The sequence below is a fragment of the Motacilla alba genome, chromosome 2 (genome assembly GCF_015832195.1).
Source record: "Motacilla alba alba isolate MOTALB_02 chromosome 2, Motacilla_alba_V1.0_pri, whole genome shotgun sequence".
Lineage (NCBI taxonomy): Eukaryota > Metazoa > Chordata > Aves > Passeriformes > Motacillidae > Motacilla > Motacilla alba.
In genome coordinates, this window is record NC_052017.1 from 820,671 (window position 1) to 838,066 (window position 17,396).

General features: G+C 62.2%; 3 protein-coding genes across 4 annotated transcripts; 1 reads left to right on the forward strand and 2 right to left on the reverse strand.

Annotated features, from left to right (window-relative positions):
* The first annotated feature begins 710 nt into the window (after positions 1-710).
* LOC119698271 lies at positions 711-7,973 on the forward strand. Of its 2 annotated transcripts, none has more exons than XM_038129996.1 (5): positions 711-1,708; positions 4,023-4,149; positions 4,741-4,815; positions 5,012-5,098; positions 5,289-7,973. In XM_038129996.1, the coding sequence occupies exons 1-5, from the start codon at positions 1,346-1,348 to the stop codon at positions 6,371-6,373; spliced, it is 1,737 nt and encodes a 578-aa protein (XP_037985924.1). In that variant the 5' UTR covers positions 711-1,345; the 3' UTR covers positions 6,374-7,973. The 2 variants fall into 2 exon arrangements, with proteins under 2 accessions (XP_037985924.1, XP_037985926.1); XM_038129998.1 differs by having other exon boundaries at positions 5,292-7,973.
* A 5,311-nt stretch (positions 7,974-13,284) lies between these two features.
* LOC119697434 (cathelicidin antimicrobial peptide) lies at positions 13,285-15,311 on the reverse strand. The gene is made up of 4 exons (XM_038128210.1): positions 15,116-15,311; positions 14,354-14,461; positions 14,173-14,256; positions 13,285-13,433 (listed from the first exon to the last, which is right to left on the reverse strand). Exons 1-4 carry the CDS (start codon positions 15,287-15,289, stop codon positions 13,323-13,325), a joined length of 477 nt encoding a protein of 158 aa, XP_037984138.1. The 5' UTR covers positions 15,290-15,311; the 3' UTR covers positions 13,285-13,322.
* A 171-nt stretch (positions 15,312-15,482) lies between these two features.
* Positions 15,483-17,227, reverse strand: LOC119697433. The gene is made up of 4 exons (XM_038128208.1): positions 16,279-17,227; positions 16,100-16,204; positions 15,942-16,025; positions 15,483-15,835 (listed from the first exon to the last, which is right to left on the reverse strand). The coding sequence occupies exons 1-4, from the start codon at positions 16,837-16,839 to the stop codon at positions 15,665-15,667; spliced, it is 921 nt and encodes a 306-aa protein (XP_037984136.1). The 5' UTR covers positions 16,840-17,227; the 3' UTR covers positions 15,483-15,664.
* Between the last annotated feature and the right edge of the window lie 169 nt (positions 17,228-17,396).

Here is a 17,396-nt window from a genome sequence, read left to right on the forward strand (position 1 = left end):
GCCGAGCTCATCCCGCAGGGACGGGGAGGCTGGAAAAGCCGCGGCCCAGGATTTGCCCGGGTTCGGTGCCAGGACAGCCCTGAGGAGCGGGACGGGACACGGGCTGCTGCCCGCGGAGCCAGCCCCGTTATTCCCAGCCCCGTTATTCCCAGCCCTGGCATTCCCAGCCCCATTATTCCCAGCCCTGTTATTCCCAGCCCTGGCATTCCCAGCCCCGTTATTTCCAGCCCCGGCATTCCCAGCCCGGGCATTCCCAGCCCCGGCATTCCCAGCCCCAGTATTCCCAGCCCCGGTATTCCCAGCTCTGGCATTCCCAGCCCCGGCATTCCCAGCCCCGTTATTCCCAGCCCCGTCATTCCCAGCCCCGGCATTCCCAGCCCCGTCATTCCCAGCCCCGTTATTCCCAGCTTTACCCCTCTCCGCACCCCACCGACCTCTCTCCCGTGTGCCGCCATCCCGGCGTCACCGTGCTCGGCTCCGGCCACCGCGGCCACGGCCAGGGCCAGGGCGCAGAGCAGCCACAGCCTCATGGCAGCCACGGCCACCGCCCCGCCTGGACATTGGCCCCGATGTCACCACGGTGACCCCGGAAAGGGCACTCGGGGCTGGAGCTGCCGGACACAGGGAGGGGAAAGGGCCAGGTCTGGATAAGGGATGAGCTGGAGGAAAGTTGGCCCCAGAACTCTGTCTTGGGGGTCCTGCTCTTGCTGCACCCCTCTCACGGAGCCCTGGAATCCGGGCATGGCCTGGCTGGGAGGGGATTTAAGGATCATCCTGCCAACAGCGATTCCAGATCCTGCTCCTGTTGCTGCAACAACCCCGCAATTCCACATTCTGGGATTGTTGTTAAACCAAACCAGGCTCGCTGTATCTGTTTCGTGACCAGCAGTTAGTTCTGGCCCCTCCTGAGGATCCCTAGGATACGACGGAATGGGATTCGTTCCGAATTGCTGGCTTTTGGTGGCGCAGACCTGAAGGGTCCAGGCAGGACGGAGGAATTCCACAGGGAATTCCGGGGGATATGGAGACTACTGCATGGAGACTGCTTGTAGGGGGTTGGTGGGAGGGAATCATGGACAAGCTGCACACAGGAGATACAGAATCGTCGGGAAATTTATCCAGGAGAAGAGAGAAATCCGGAGGAGGCGAATCCAGGAGGCAGCAGGGAGGGATGTGCGGGCAGCGGGCAACGCCAGCGCAGGCCTCAGGCAAGGCCATGGGAAATTCCAGAGCCGGGACCAGATCTGAGAGGTTTCTGGCGGAAAACCTGAGGATTCTGACGCTAAACTTGGGATTTCGGGAGAATCGGTGACTCTGGAGGCCAAACGGGTCGGGAGCGGGCTGGATGCGCGTGGGCTCGGCCTGCGCTCGCAGGGAACGGGGACAGGACGGGAGGGAATGGCCTCAGGGGAGGGACACTGGGACGATTCCTCCCGGGAAGGGCCGTGCCCTATTCCCGTTCCCGTTCCCGTTCCCGTTCCCGGGGGGATCTGACCCCGGCCCCGGGCCCGCCTCACGTGCCGGGGTCACCGCGCCGCTTCCGGGGCGCCGCTTCCGGCTCGGTCATGGCGGCGCTTCCGCCGTGGGCGGGGCCTGTGCCGGAAGCGCGTGCGGAGAGGCGGCGGGAGGCGCCAGGACCCCCCCGCGCCCCCCCGGGCTCCCCCGAGACCCGCGGGGCCCTCCGGCCGCCATGGCGGGGCAGGCGCAGGTAGGAGCCGGGAGCTGGCCGTGGGGACCCCCGGGGCCGCCCTCGCCGCCTCCCTGGCCCTCGATGTGCGGACCCCGACCCTCCCCCCGATCCCCCGGATCCAGGGGGGTCGCGCAGCCCCCCCTCGGCAGCTGCTGGCGGGGCTCGGCCTCCAATGGCCAGGGACCCCCCACCCCCATCACCCCCCCAGACCCACCCCGAAAACCCAAATCGCCCCCCCCAAATCACCCCCATCACACCCCCCATCCCACCCCATCACCCCCTCCATTGCCCCCCACTCCCATGAAATTCTGCCCTGAGGACCCCCCATCACCCCCACCCCATCACCCGCACCCCGTCACCCCCCCCAGAATCCTCATCAGCCCCTAAAAACTCCCATTCCATGCCCCCAATCCCACCACCATCATCCCCCACCCCAAAACCCCTCTCACCCCCACATTTCCCCCCACATCCCTCCCCTCCCTCTCTCTGCCCCCTGTTGCCCTGTTCCCGCTGGGATCGCTCCCGAAGAATTTCCTGGGATGGGCCCCAGGGGTCACGGGGGCTGCTGGGAATGTCCCCAGCCCAGCTCCAGGTGACCTGGGGTCCTGCACTATCCCAATCCCACGGGGATCACGGAGTGCTCCCGGTGGGAACGGTAAAACACATCCCAGAGTGTCGGATTGCGGTGCTTGGCGCTGGGTTCCAGCCTGTCCTTCTCCCTGATCCGTAATTCCCAGCCCAGTGGGGAACACGCCTTCCTGGGACAGCCCCGTCCATGGCCTCATGTCCCGGGAGCTCCTTTGGGTTGGGAAAGGCTTCTCCTGTTGGGAGGGAGAGTGTGATCCGTGAGGGAGGATTAGATCCGTGAGGGAGAGTGTGATCCGTGAGGGAGGGTGTGATCCGTGAGGGAGGGTGTGATCCGTGAGGGAGGATTAGATCCGTGAGGGAGGGTGTGATCCGTGAGGGAGAGTGTGATCCGTGAGGGAGGATTAGATCCGTGAGGGAGGATTAGATCCGTGAGGGAGGGTGTGATCCGTGAGGGAGGATTAGATCCGTGAGGGAGGGTGTGATCCGTGAGGGAGGATTAGATCCGTGAGGGAGGATTAGATCCGTGAGGGAGGGTGTGATCCGTGAGGGAGGATTAGATCCGTGAGGGAGGATTAGATCCGTGAGGGAGGGTGTGATCCGTGAGGGAGGATTAGATCCGTGAGGGAGGATTAGATCCGTGAGGGAGGATTAGATCCGTGAGGGAGAGTGTGATCCGTGAGGGAGGGTGTGATCCGTGAGGGAGGGTGTGATCCGTGAGGGAGGGTGTGATCCGTGAGGGAGAGTGTGATCCATGAGGGAGAGTGTGATCCGTGAGGGAGGATTAGATCCGTGAGGGAGAGTGTGATCCATGAGGGAGAGTGTGATCCGTGAGGGAGGATTAGATCCATGAGGGAGAGTGTGATCCGTGAGGGAGGATTAGATCCGTGAGGGAGAGTGTGATCCGTGAGGGAGGATTAGATCCTGAGGGAGGATTACATCCATGAGGGAGGATTATATCCGTGAGGGAGGGTGTGATCCATGAGGGAGGATTACATCCATGAGGGAGGATTAGATCCGTGAGGGAAGATTACATCTGTGAGGGAGGATTAGATCCTGAGGGAGGCTGTGATCCCTGAGGGAGAGTGTGATCCCTGAGGGAGGATTAGATCTGTGAGGGAAGCTGTGATCCTGAGGGAAGTTTAGATCCCTGAGGGAGGATTAGATACCTGAGGCAGGATTAGATCTGTGAGGGGGTGTGATCCCTGAGGGAGAGTTTGATTCCTGAGGGAGGATTTGATCCCTGACCAGGGTGTGATCCCTGAGGTAAGATGTGATCCCTGAGGGACGGTGTGATCTCTGAGGGAGGAGTTAATCCCTGAGGGAAGTTATGATTCCTGAGGGAGAGTGTGATTCCTGAGGGAGAGTGTAATTCCTGAGGGAGGAGTTGATCCCAGAGGGAAGCTGTGATCCCTGAGGGAAGAGTTGATCCCTGAGGGAGGGTGTGATCCCTGAGGGAAGAGTTGATCCCTGAGGGAGGGTGTGATCCCTGAAGGATTTGATCCCTGAGGGAAGGTGTGGTCCCTGAGGGAAGCTGTGGTCTTTGAGGGAGGCTGTAATCCCTGAGGGAGGATTTGATCCGTGAGGGAAGCTGTGATCCGTGAGGGAGGGTGTGATTCCTGAGGGAGGAGTAGATCCCTGAGGGAGGGTATGATCCCCAAGGGAAGCTGGGATCCCTGAAGGAAGCTGGAATCTCTGAGGAAAGCTGTGATCTCTGAGGAAGCTGTGATTCCTGATCCCGTGGCAGGAGCTGATGACCTTCGAGGACGTGGCGGTGTTGCTGAGCCGGGCCGAGTGGGACGCGCTCACGGTGGGGCAGCGGGAGCTGTACCGGGATGTCATGTTGGACACCTACGAGCTGCTGACCTCCCTGGGTAATCTTGGGAACCGCCCCAGGCAGGGCTTCCCTCAGATCCCACCCCAGCGGCTTCCAGAGCGCTGAATCCCAGAGTGGCTGAGGTTGGAAAAGGCCTTGGAGATGGCAGAATCCAGCAATTCCCCAACACTGCCAAGGCCACCACTACTCCATGTCTCCAAGTGCCTCATCTTCACTGCTTTCCAATCCCTCCAGGGCTGGACAACCCTTCCTGTGAGGAGTTTTCCCTTACAGGGGCTGATCAGGGAGTTTAGTGCTGGAAAAGGCAGGATTTGGGTCCGGGTTTGAGCACCCCTGGAAATGATTCCCTAAGATCAGGGAGCACGGTAGGATGTCCCACCCCTAAGATGAGCAGGACACGTTCCCTCGCTGGGAAAGCCTGTCAGTGGAACTGGGAAGCTGTGGAACTTCCCACACTTCCATCAGGGCTCTCAGGAATAAATCCCTCTCTGGCAGCAGCTCTGGTTTCTCCCTCGCGTTTCCCATGTCCCAGAGGTGTTTCCATGCACGGTGAGGCACAGCTGGGGTGTCCCAGTTCTTGGTTTTCCTGTGATCAGGGACAGTCCAACGCTCTCTGTCCCATTCCCAGGTTATCCAGGCCCCAAGCCCGACATCCTGCACCGGCTGGAGCGCGGGGAAGAGCCGTGGATCTCCTCATCTCCAGGTGAGCAGGAACATCCTGACCCTGTAGGATGGAATCCGCATCCAGGATGGGGTCAGGGCTTCCTGCTCCATCCCTGTGGCTGTGGAAAAGTCAGGATTCCTGGTGGGGACAAGGACAGGGCTCTTCCTTCATTCCCATGGCCGTGGAGAGTCGGGATTTCCAGCCTGGCTGGTGACATCTGCTGTTTTCCCTGCAGGACACGCCGAGAGCTGGCTGGAGGAGCCTTCCTCTGGTGGGTGGCCCAGAGCCAGCGGGTACCAGGGGCTGGAGACCTCGTGTCCAGGTGAGTCCTGCTCCCTCCTGCTCCAGCCCCATCCCTGGGCCACTCCCACAGCTTCTCCCACTGTGGGGCTCCCCTGACGTCTCACAGAGGTTGGGATGTGGAGCCCGGGTAGTCCCAGACTGGGAAGAAGGGATGTTCCTCTTCCTGCTCCAGCCAGGAAGGATCCAATCCCTTCCCACCTCTCTCCCAGCAGAATGGAGCACGTTGTGGCGTCTCCAGGACAGGAGCATCCAGAAGTTTGGCTGTCACAAGGGAAGGAGCGAAGTCCCGTCGGAAGCAGACAGTGGAGTGGGGAGCCAAACCCAGCCATGGCTTGTGAAGGAGGAAGTGGAGGATAAGCCTGGACTCATGGAAGACCTAACCCACAGTGAGACATTCCTGCTTCATTCCATAATGGAACAGCTGTGGGGTGGCCCTGGGGAGAGGAGTCACGAGAATGCCCAAAACCACGGACACACTGTGGGAGAGGCCACGCTTCTCCCGAGAACCCGGGAGCTGCGGGTGGAGGAGCTGAGAGCGGCGGCGGCGAAGGACCACGGCTACTGCCTCCGGACCGAGCCGGGCACGCCCTGCACCCCCCAGCCCTGCTGCCTGTGGGAACACAACTACTGCCAGCAGCACCAGGCCGGGAAGAGCCATGAGGCCGGGAAGAGCCATGAGGCTGGGAGGAGCCATGAGGCCGGGAGGAGCCATGAGGCCGGGAGGAGCAGCGAGGCCAGCACCCCCCGTAGCGTGCGCCGCCAGCTGGCGCGGCGGCAAATCCACTGGGGCAGGACGTTCCGGAGAGCCAGGGAGATCCTGCGGCGCTACCAGCCCTACTGGAGGTTGGGGTTTCCGTGGAGAGACCGTTCCAGCTCTGGTGGCGCCGCGCAGGGGACAAACCCTGGGGTTTGTCCTCTGACGGATGCGGCCGCGCCGCGCCAGCTCCAGAGTGCTGGGAACGCCGAAGGGGTGACATTGAACACGCGACATGTCCCGGAGGGGGTTTTGGGAACGGGAGGTTCACCCCCTGCCCTAATCCTGGATGCAGGGGTGGGGAAGGGAGCGAAGCCTCTGAAGCATCCCGGTGCCAGCCAGGAGCTTGGAGGATGTGCGGAACCCCAGAAATCGCAGGAGGTGTCGCTCCAGGATGTGTTCCGGAACGTGCTGAAGGCGGTCAGGTACATACTGGACTCCATGTGCCAGAAGTTTGAGCTCCACGGGATCTCCCAAGGGAAGAGCATCTGGCCCATCGTCATCCAGATCGACAACTTGGCGGAGATCAGGAAGTGCTGACTCCCGGGGGGGGGAAACTGGGATTGGATTTCCTGAGGCACAGCACTCAATGCCCCCCAGTTCTGGGGGTTTCAGGAGGAGAAATGTGGCAGAGGTGGATTGGGGGAGGTGAAACTGGGAATGTGGGGCCTGCCCTGAACTGGGATTGATTGAGAGGCTTTGGAGAAAAGCAGTGGGAAAGGGGAGGATTTGTGTAGCTCAAAGGAGGAAAGAAGGAAAAGTGAGCAGGGGATCCTGAAATCCTAGAATGGCTTTGGGTTGGAAGGGATGCTAAATCCATCTCTAAAAACCAACCAGGCTCGGGCTGTGCTCCTGTCACCAAAACTACGGGAAAAAACAAAAACTCTCCAGCAATGTTTTTGGTGTTATACAAGGCATTGCCTCACTTCCGGCTGGGATGTGCAACATAAATTATTTCACCCACACAAGGCCTGGGTGTGCAGAGAAAATAATTTCACGACAAGCGAATTTTACTCGATTTTTCCCAGACTTTATCCAGTCCAAAACCCACAGAAATCCATTGGTTCAATGCTCATTGGTTCCAAATTGCAGAGTTCTCAGAATTCAGTTTCTTATTGGACTGGGATTTTTTTGCCTCTGATGTTTATTAGGCCCTCACTTATTCCCTTATCAGCCTTTTCCAGCCCCAAGGGTCTGGGGTAGATGTTCCTTGATATTTGCTGATGGTTGTTATCTTTTTGGGTGTCTTTTGGGCTATTCCCAGTTTGTTGAGATGTTAAGCTTATCAGGCCTCACAGAGGGGAGCAACACCCTCAAAAAACATCCCTCTAATTCCCTTCTCCAAGGCAGAGGCAAACTGAGCCTGACTAGAGAAATAAAATAAGTTTTAAACATTGTTTATTTGCCAACACTCCCAAGGGAAAGGGACAGGATGAGGGGAAACAGCCTCGAGTCGTGCCAGGGAGGATCAGGTTGGGTTGGGTGGAGGGGTGGATATAGGGAAGGACAAAGGAAGGTTGAGTTGCAATCATGTTTAAGCGTTTTCCTGGGAAATCCAGCCTGGCCTGAATTCCCAGCAGCTTTTGGAACCTCTGGAATTGGATCATGACAAGGGAAAGGCGATTTCTGGGATGTTCTCCACTGCCCTTCCAGGGGCCAGGTGCTGTTATGGGGACATAAGGAAGCTCCAACAAACTCAAGCACACTGAGCACCGTGGATCCATTCACTTTCCCAGTTCTCCATGGAACTGGGGGTGGCCTGGGGAAAATCTGGGATGCCTGAATTTGGGATGCTCCTGCCACGGCTGCTGCTGGTTTTGGCAGCGGGGCGTTCCCGACAGCTCTGGGGGGTGTTGGCTTTGGGGCTCTCAGCATTCTCCTGCCAGATCCCAAATCCTTCTGGGGGAGCTGGAGGGGCTCATCCTGGAGCAGAGGAGGCTCAGGGGGCACCTTCTGGCTCCTGCAATTCCCTGGAAGGAGGTTGGAGCCAGCAGGGCTCTGCTCCCAGGGAACAGGACAAGAGGGAGCGGCCTCAAGGGCAGGTTGAGGTGGGATATTGGGAATGCTCCTCTTGGAAAAGGCGCTCCAGCCCTGGCTCAGCTGCCCAGGGCAGGGGTGGAGTCCCCATTGCTGGAGGGATTTAAAAGCCCTGTGGATGTGGTACTTGGGGACATGGGGCAGTGCTGGGCTTGGACTCGGGCATCTCTGAGGGCTTTGCTGATCTCAGGAATTCCATGACTCTGCAATTCCTGTAAGGACATTCCCGCCTTTCAGTGCTGGCGGACGGTGAAACAGGACTTTAAAGCAAATAAAACCGGTGAAGTGTCTCGGGAGCTGCTGTGTGCGGGCTCCAGGCATGCTTTGAGGGCTGGGGTCTCCCGTCACCTTCCCCCACCCCGGGTTCCCCCCAGGACCCCCGACCCGCCGCGCGCGGAAGCGGCAGCACCGCCGCCCAATCGCGGTGCGCGCTGCACCTCACGTGCCGCGCTCCGCCAATCACAGCGCGCGCCGCGCTACCCGGATGCTGTACCGCCTCCCAACATGGCGGCGCCCAGTGAGCGCGGGAACGCGCCACTTCCGGGTCGAGGCGCGTGGCGACGGCGGGGGCGCGGCCTAACGCGGAAGCGCCTGCGCGTGTTGACGTCGTGACCACGCCCCCTTCGGCGCGGTTGCCATGGAGACCAGGGCGGTGCCGTTGCCGTGGAAACCGAGGACGGGCCCGGAGCGGGAAACGGGGACACGGCGGGACCGGGCCGGGACCGGGCAGGGACACGGAGCCGCTGGGGAGCAGGCCCCGGAGCTGCTGCAGGGCTGGAGCCAGGCTGGAGAGCTGGGAATGTTCCCCTGGAGAGGAGAAGGCTCCAGGGAGAGCTCAGAGCCCCTGGCAGGGCCTGGAGGGGCTCCAGGAGAGCTGGAGAGGGACTGGGGACAAGGCCTGGAGGGACAGGACACAGGGAATGGCTCCCACTGCCAGAGGGCAGCGATGGATGGGATACTGGGAAGGGATTCCCGGCTGGGATGGGATTCCCAGAGCAGCTGGAGCTGCCCCTGGATCCTTGGCAGTGTCCCAGACCAGGCTGGATGGGGTTGGAGCAGTGGCAGGGATGGTGTGGGGTGGGATTTGTGCTCCATTCCCGTCCAACCCGAACACTCCAGGATGATTCCGTGGTGGACCAGCCGTGCCCTGCCTTCCGTATCCCAGCATCCCGGACTCTCTGGGGTGGAGGGACCTTAAAGCCCATCCCGTCCCAGCCCCTGCCTCTGACTGGGAACCTTCCAGAGCCCAGGTGGGATCAGGGCCTGGCCGTGGGAACGGCTCCAAGACAAACCCGTGGCTGTTGCGGAATGAGGAGGGACAGCTCAATCCTGGGAAGGGCAAATAAACCCAGAGTCAGATTTACGAGCGGGGAATTTCCCCAGCTCAGGGCCCTGGGTTTGGTTTTGGGTGGGATTTACCATCCCTGTCAGAGGTGAGAGATGTCCTGGGAATCACAACTTCCCAAGGAAATCTCACTGAATTTTCCCTTTTTTATTCCCAAAATGGCCTCCAAGGATTTTGTGGCTTTTTGGAGCCTGCTCAGGGCTGGCACAGGCAGATAAAAATGAAAATAAAATATTTCACATCTATTTTGAAACTCTTGCTGTTAAATCCTTGGTGGGAGACGTGGGGGAAATGCGAATAGCTGAGGAGTTTGGAAGGAGCTGGGAAGACTTTGGAGAAAATTCAGAAAGAATTGAAGAATTTGGAGGGAATCTGGGAAGGAACGGGGAAGAATTTGGAAGGAATTACAGAATTAAAAGGGAATTTTTAAGGAATGGGGGGGGGCAGTTTGGAAGGAATTGGGAAAGCCATGAAGGGAAGCAGCGAGACCAATCAATCCTCGGGGATGTGCTGGAATCCCCACTGGAGGTGAGGCTGGATGTGGTGCAGGACAATCCCACCCTTCTCCAGGGAAGGTTGGACCCGGCTGCCCCTGGAATGTGCCGGGGTCAGGTGGGGTTTGCTGCAGGGCGGTGACTGACACCGTCCCTGCCTGGGGACTTCCAGGTGCCACCCCCCCGGGTGTCTTTGTCCCCGTGTGATTGATTTATGAGGATGTTTTCCATTGATCCCGTGTGATTGATTTATGAGGATGTTTTCCAGTGATCCCGTGTGATTGATTTATGAGGATGTTTTCCACTGATCCCGTGTGATTGATTTATGAGGATGTTTTCCATTGATCCCGGCTCCGAACCCGCTGGGTCACCCTCGGGGCAGGATCCTGGGTGTCCTCCTGGAGCTTCCTGCTCCCCTGTTTGCAGAGGGGACAGGCCATAAATCACCCCCGGGCTGGAAAACCCCGTCTGTCTCCAGGGAATTGGGGGGAAAAGTCCTCGGTGACCAAAAAGCCCAATCATCCCCAGCAGTGACCGTGTCCCCAAGTGCCACCTCCACGGGGATTTTAAATCCCTTCACCAAGGGGGACTCCAGCACTGCCCTGGGCAGCTGGGCCAGGGCTGGGCAGACTTTTTGGGGAATGAATATTCCCAAATCCAGCCTGAACCTCCCATGGCCCAGCCTGAGGCTGTTTCTTCTTGTCCTGTCCCTGTTCCCTGGGAGAAGAACCCGACCCTCACCTGGCTTGGACCTTTCACCCCCACCACGCTCTGGACCATCCACTGGGGGACATCCACTCTGGACATCCAATGTGGGAAATGGATTTGTAGGGGATTCTCCAAGCCTGGCAGAAGGCTCCCAGCGTGTGCATCCCTGTGCAAACTGAGACAAGGAACGCTAACTTAGAAATGCCCTGGAGTAGGACGGACATTGCTGAGGGAGAAATGGAACCAGGAACGAGTTTTTAAAGGATGGCTTTGCAAATAAGACTGGATACTTTAAATAAATAAAACTAGGAAAGATGCATTGTGGTGGGACCCACGAGGAGTAATTTTGGAAGATTAAAACACTTACAGCATGGCGTGGCAAAAGCTGATAGGCCAAGAAATGCTTATAATGCACTGTAATTAGGAAATAGCTGGTTTTTTATTGTAATGGTGTGAATTATAACATCTGTACTGCCTCACCCTTCACACGGGACTGAAAACGGAATAAAAGTCTTTAAAACGCCTCTCAGTTGCCCCAGCTCTGGGTCAGAAAAGGGCTTAATCTGACAGGCCGTGTCTGTCACCACTGTCCCTGGTCACACATTCCTCCCCCATGGCAGGGGGACCCCGCACCCTGTGGCCCTGCTGACCGACGGTGACCGGCGCGCCCATCCCCGCCGCCCCGGGCACCGCAGCGGGCTGGGCTGGGCTCCTGGCCAGATTCATCCCCCCGGAACGTCCCTCTGTGCCAGCCCCTGGTACAGCTCCCATAAAAGCGCTGCCGGCCGGCTGGGGAGCAGGATCGGGATCCGGGAGCGCCATGGGGCCGCTGCTGCTGCTGCTGGGGCTGGGCCTGGCCAGAGCCTCCACGCTGGAGCCACGCGGATCCACGCTGGGACACGATGGAGCCTCGCTGGGATGGGAAGGAGCCGCGGCGTCCTCGTCCTCGCGGTGGTCCCTGAGCTATGGGGACGTGGTGGCGGCGGCCGTGGAGCTGCTCAACGCCAGGGCCGCCAGTCCCTACGTGCTGCGGCTGCGGGAGGCTCAGCCCCGGCCCGGCTGGGTGAGTGCTGAGCTCTGCCTTCCCAGGGGAAGCTCCAGGCTGGGCAGGGCTGGATCCGGCCCTGCTCAGCGTGGATCTGCCCCGTTTTGGGGCTGAGCGCAGCCGAGTCCGGGTTGAGCCTGACCCGATCCAGGCTGGATGTGGCCCCTCTTGGGGCTGGGCACTGGGAGGGAGGTGGATCCCTGATGGATCCCGTCCCTTTTCCCAGCCCTCGGACCTGCAGAGCCGGCAGGAGCTGAGCTTCACCGTGGAGGAAACCACGTGCAGGACACCGGGAATGGCCACCAACTGCAAGAGCCGCTGGCTCGGGGTGAGGCTTCGTCCTGTGGGAGCTGGGGATTATCCAGTGGGGAAACTGAGGCACGAGGGTGGTTGGGCTCCCCTGTGTCCCCTCTGTGCCCCACAGGCGGTGAGCCGGTGCCAGGGCTCCGTTTTCCTGGAGGGGCAGCAGCCCACGGTGGAGCTCTCCTGCGAGAAGGCCCCGGCCGCGGTGAGAAGGGGCTGGAATGGCTCCGTGTCCCCCCGGCTGCCGGGGGTCCCCCACGTCCCCTCCTCATCTTCCCCCCGCAAGTCTGACCCTGCTCTTTGTTTTCCCAGTTTGGCCACGGCTGGAAATCCAAGATCAAGGATTTCTTTGGCAAGGTCAAGCAGCGTTTCCAGGGGGTCTTCCAGTGCAGTCGCATCTGGATCCGGGACAGGCTCAACCTCAAGGCACCCAAACCCTGAGGGGTGACACTGCTGTGCCCCCACCCTGTGTCCCCTCCCTGTGTCCCCTTCCCTGCCAATAAAGGTCCTTGCATCACTCCCGGTGTCACCCTGAGTGTCCCTGCGCCCCTTTGAGGACCCCCGAGTGCTCCCAGACCCCCCAAATCCCCCCGTGCCCAGCCAAGGAGCTGTGAGAGCTGGGAACACCCTGGGGGCCATGAAAGGGGGATGTCACGAGTGGGGGGCACTCACTGGGGCAGATCTGGGGTTCCCCCACCTCTCCAAGGCAAAGGGACCCCCTTGCAGGTGCTGCCACCTCGGGGATCCCCCGACTGTCCCTCCCCACCTCCAGCTGCTTCCCGGCCCTGCCGTGCCTTTCCCTGCCGCTGTCACCACAAGAGGGACACGAGGATGGGGACAGTGCTGGTGACAGAAGATCCCGGGGGAGCAGGAGCAGCTCCCCCAAAATGGGCACAACACGAGCACCACCGGGGGCTCCTCCTGGCACCGGCCTCCTGCAGGGACTTGGAGCCCTGGCATTGTCCTTCCCTGTCCCCAGCACACCTTGGGGGTCCCCCGGAGCCTGTGGGGTCCCCACAGAGGTGTTTGTGGGGTACAAACCCGCAGGAATGTTGGGGGGACAGGAGGAACACCCCCAGGGGGCTGCAGTCAAGACCCTGCTCCAGGCACTTTTGGGGCACAGGGGTCCCCGAGCCCCCCAAATCTGCACCTACAACGTCCCTGTCCCAAACTGGGTGCACCATGGGGGTCCCCTCGGGACCTGAACCCCCCCAGCTCCTCCCTTGCAGCTCCCTGGAGGGCTCACAGTGTCCCCTGTGTCCCCTCCCCACCTCCCTTCGCCATCACTGCTGATTTGGGGGGGACAAGATGCAGTGGGGACAATGCCACCACGGGGACAATGACTCTGTGGGGACAGTGACACCCTGGGGATGACGGTGGCCCCTTTTTTGGGTGGGGTCCCGGGTGCTCCCCAGAGTGAACCCAGTCCGACTCCACGTCCCCTTGAGGACGATGTGGGGGAGCAGCCCCGTGTCCCAGCCGTGCCTCAGTTTCCCCGTGTGACAGAGACAGGAGGACATGGTGCCCACACGGCCACTGCCGTGGCCCCTTTATTGCTCAGCCCAGCCCCACGGAGCCCCTCAGGTGGACGTTGAACTTCACCCGGGGCCGGAAGCGCCGAACCTTCCTCAGGAAGCGCCCGAAGCGGCCGCGCTGGATCAGAACCGGCTGCCGGGGGGATGGGGGGGTCAGGGGGTGCGGGGGTGTGGGACACCCCCGTGGAGCACAGCCGGGACCCCACCCAGGGCGCCCGCAGCTGGAAACCCACCCAGGACCCTGCACCAGGGACCCCATCTCCAGAATCCCTCCAGGACCCTGCACCAGGGACCCCATCCCCACGATCCCACCCAGGATCCCACTCCAGGGACCCCACCCCCAGGATCCCACCAGGACCCCACTCGAGGGATCCCATCCCCAGGATCCCACCAGGACCCCATTCCAGGGACCCCATCCCCAGGATCCCACCAGGACCCTGCACCAGGGACCCCCTCCCCAGGATCCCACCCAGGACCCCACTCCAAGGACCCCACCCCCAGGATCCCACCCAGGACCCCATTCCAGGGACACCACTCGTGTCCCCGCACCACGGACCCCACCCCTGGGACACTTGGCACCCCATATCCAGAATCCAACACTTAGGACCCCACCCACGCCCCCAAGCCTGGACCCCATCCAGGACGCCCCACCTGGGGCCCTGCACCCCACACCCAAACCCGCGACCCCACCCCGGGGACCCTGCACCTAAAACCCCCACCCAGGACCCCCCACCCTGCTCTGGAGCCATCGCGGGGGAGCAGAGCACTCGGGGTGTCCCTTTTGGGGGATGGGGGACAGGGACCCTCCTCCCTTTTGGGGGTGCGGGGCAGGCAGGGACCCTCCCGTCCCACCCCCGGCTCCCCCCACTCACGTCGGAGGAGGCGTCGGAGCAGCTCAGGTCGATCTCGGGCAAGTCCTGCCGGAACTGCACCGGCCCCGAGCACTCCTTGATGACCTGGGGGGACAGGGGGGACACGCGGTGTCACCTGGGGATGGCAGCGGGGCCCCGTGTCCCCCTTCCTCCCGCTCCTCCTCCTCCTCCTCCTCCTCACCCCGTTCTCCTTGAAGTCGCAGTCGTCGGGGCTGGCGCGGGCGCTGGCGGCGCACTCCGTCTCCATCATGCTGAAGTTGAGTTTCTGCAGCGAGCTCAGCTCCACGCCCTGGGGACACGCGTGGGTGGCGGTCACCAGTGGGAGGTGACAGGAGAGGGGTTCAGCAATTGGGGTGTCACTAGGAGAGGGTCACCAGTGGGGTGGCAATCGCTGGCCCGGGCTCAGGGCCAGCGCTGAGCGGGCACAAGAGGGGGATCATGAGGGGTGTGTGACAAATCGGGGGTCACGAGTGGGGGGCATTCACTCACGGGTCGGCGCTGTGCACCCTGAGTGGGGGGACAGGAATAGGGGTCACGGTCACAAACGGGGGATCCCGAGTGGGTGATACTCACGGGTCAGCACTGTGCACCCCAAGAGGGGTACCGCGAGTGGGGGGACAAGGAATAGGGGTCACAGTCACAAATGGGGGGTCACAAGTGGGTGATACGGGTCGGCACTGTGCACCCCGAGTGGGGTACCGCGAGTGGGGGGACAGGAATAGGGGTCATGAGGGGGGTCACGAGTGGGGGGCACTCACTCACGGGTTGGCGCTGTGCACCCCGAGTGGGGGGACAGAAATAGGGGTCACGGTCACAAACGGGGGGTCCCGAGTGGGGGCCACTCACCAGGGCGGACTCAGGGTCAGGCTGGGCAGCCCCGATCAGGCACCACCAGTGGGGTGGGATGTCACCCGTGGGGGGGTCCCGGGTGGGGGGCACTCACCGGGCCGGGCTCGGGCTCCGCGCTGAGCAGCCTGAAGGCGTTCTGCACCTCGGGCTGCTGGTTGTAGGAATCCACGGCCTGCGCCAGTGCCTCGGTGTAGGAGAGGGGCGCCGGGGCGGGGAGGGCGCAGGCCCCCCCCAGCACCGCCAGCACCAGCACCCACGAGCTCGGCATCGCTGTCGCCCCACGGCCACCCCCGCGCCCCTTTTATCCCCCACGGGAGGCTGGGGAGCCGCCCCGGGGCTGCCCCTTGGCAAACGCCCGGCCCCGAACCGCAGAGTGGCCCCCCCGTTCTTTCGGGGGGACGCGCGGGGCGGGGGGGTCCCCGTGTGTCCCCGTGATGGGCGGTGGCATCTGAACCCCTGGGGAGCCCCTTGGCCGGGCTCGGGGTGTTTGGGGGCCGGGACCCCTCGGGGGGTGACACGTTGCCCGTGCCAGGGTTGCACAAGCCCAGAGTTGCCCCATCGCTGTTGCCCAACGCCGGGGGTGCCCCCCGGGCGCCCCGAACCGTCACCCCCACACACGCACACGTCCGACCCCCAAATCTCTTTATTGCAGCTCCGCCGGGGACAGGGGGCGGCGGGACGGTCCCCGCAGGGACGCGCTGGGAGGGGGCCGAGGCCGCGGGGGGGGCCCCGAGGATGAGGAGGATGAGGATGAGGAGGATGAGTGACCTGGGTCGGTGCCAGGGGAGCGGGGCTGGGCGCTGTCACCGGGCTGCTGCGGAGAGAAATAAAGGGGGGGGTTTCACTCCAGAGCCAGAAAAACCCCTCGAAGTGGGGGGGACGCGTGTCCCACCCCCAGGATGCGCTCCCGGAGCGCTCACCGGCTCCCGGCCGCACTCCACCATCGACAGCGGCACGTCGGGCAGGAAGGTGAACACGGACACCTGGGCCGAGCAGCGCTGCACCTGCGGGCAGAGCGGCCTCAGCGCGCCGGGGACCCCCCGCGCCCCCCGCTTCGGGGGTCCCACCCCACGCTCACCCTGCCCGGGCGGCCCCGGCAGCCGCGGGGGTCCGGGGCGGGCTTGGGGCAGGGCGGCTGCCGGGCCGTGAAGTTGATGCTGAAGTGAGTCCCCCAGTCGAAGCTCTGCCGGGAGAAAAGCTCCGTGGGGCCCCGCACGGGATGGGAGCCGGGAGCACCCCCCGCACCCCTTTTCCTACCGTCCTGGCCACTGCCAGCAGCCGCAGCAGCCGCAGCTCCTGCCCGTGCGTCTCCAGCACGGAGCGCGCCAGCTCCCGGGGCGCGGGCATGGCCGGGGGCACGGCCGGGGCCGGGGCAGCGCCCGCCAGCAGCGGCAGCAGCAGCAGCAGCAGCAGCGCCATGCGGGCACCGCGGCAGCGAGCCCCGGCTCGGGAGCAGCCCCCGGCTCGGGCTCGGCCCCCGGCTCCGGCTCCGGGACAAACAGCGGGAAGGGATCGGGTTGCCGGTGTTTTCCTTGGCGCGGTGCCGCGGGGGGAGCGCCTGGACCTGCAGGGGACGCGGCGATGCTGGAGCTCGGCAGGGCCGATCCCCCTCGGCGGCCCCTTCCCTCTGCCTGCTCCCAGCTTCTTGGCACGCTGGTCCGACCGAGAGCCCGCTCCTCCCGAGCCGGGAGCCACAGCATCCCCCTGCTTCCCACAGAGAGAAGAACCAGGAGCCCCCTCCTTTCTAGCAGTTTCTTTACACGATTTTGGGTTTTTAAAATCCCTCTCACACTGCTCAGATTCATCCAAACACCCCATGCCCAGGTTTTCCTTGGATTCAGGAACACAGGGTTTACCGAGGACTCCACTGTGTGCATCCTGCTCTCCCAGTTTGCCTTCCCTGGGTGAGCAGGTCTCAGTTTGCCTTCCCTGGGTGAGCAGGTCTCATTTCCCCAAAAATTCACGATTTTCCTGTTGCCCCTGGAGCTAGGAGCTCCCCTTTCTCCTCGCTTCATCCACAGTGGAAAAGCAAAGAAATCCCTGGGGAAGGAATCCTGGGAAGCACATCTGGGAGACACCCGAGGCTCCCGGGATCCCTGGGCCTGGGAACAGCGCTCTGGAAGCCCTGGGGCCATTGCCCTGGAGTCAGGAGAGCTCCTGCTCTTCCAAAGGTATTTGTTCCCATATTGCCTTTCCTACGGACACAAGCCCCAGGTGGGAGGGAAAAGGGATAATGGAACAGCAGGAGAGCAGCTCACCAGAGCCTCCTCTGCCCACGGAGACCATCCTGGAGGAGAGAAGATGCCACAGGCAACAACTTGATTCTGATCGTGTTTTTTCTTATTTTTCCTTTTTAAAGTCTGAGCAGCACAGAA

Coding starts and splice junctions, on each gene's coding strand:
- LOC119698271 (XM_038129996.1), top strand. CDS start 1,346: ATGCGCGTGGGCTCGGCCTGCGCTCGCAGGGAACGGGGACAGGACGGG. Junction 1,709..4,022: donor CCATGGCGGGGCAGGCGCAG/GTAGGAGCCGGG, acceptor ATCCCGTGGCAG/GAGCTGATGACCTTCGAGGA. Junction 4,816..5,011: donor GTGGATCTCCTCATCTCCAG/GTGAGCAGGAAC, acceptor TTTTCCCTGCAG/GACACGCCGAGAGCTGGCTG.
- LOC119697434 (XM_038128210.1), bottom strand. CDS start 15,289: ATGCCGAGCTCGTGGGTGCTGGTGCTGGCGGTGCTGGGGGGGGCCTGC. Junction 14,257..14,353: donor GCGACTTCAAGGAGAACGGG/GTGAGGAGGAGG, acceptor CTGTCCCCCCAG/GTCATCAAGGAGTGCTCGGG. Junction 13,434..14,172: donor GCTCCGACGCCTCCTCCGAC/GTGAGTGGGGGG, acceptor TCCCCCCGGCAG/CCGGTTCTGATCCAGCGCGG.
- LOC119697433 (XM_038128208.1), bottom strand. CDS start 16,839: ATGGGGTGTTTGGATGAATCTGAGCAGTGTGAGAGGGATTTTAAAAAC. Junction 16,205..16,278: donor TGCTGGCAGTGGCCAGGACG/GTAGGAAAAGGG, acceptor TTCTCCCGGCAG/AGCTTCGACTGGGGGACTCA. Junction 16,026..16,099: donor GCCGGGGCCGCCCGGGCAGG/GTGAGCGTGGGG, acceptor CTCTGCCCGCAG/GTGCAGCGCTGCTCGGCCCA.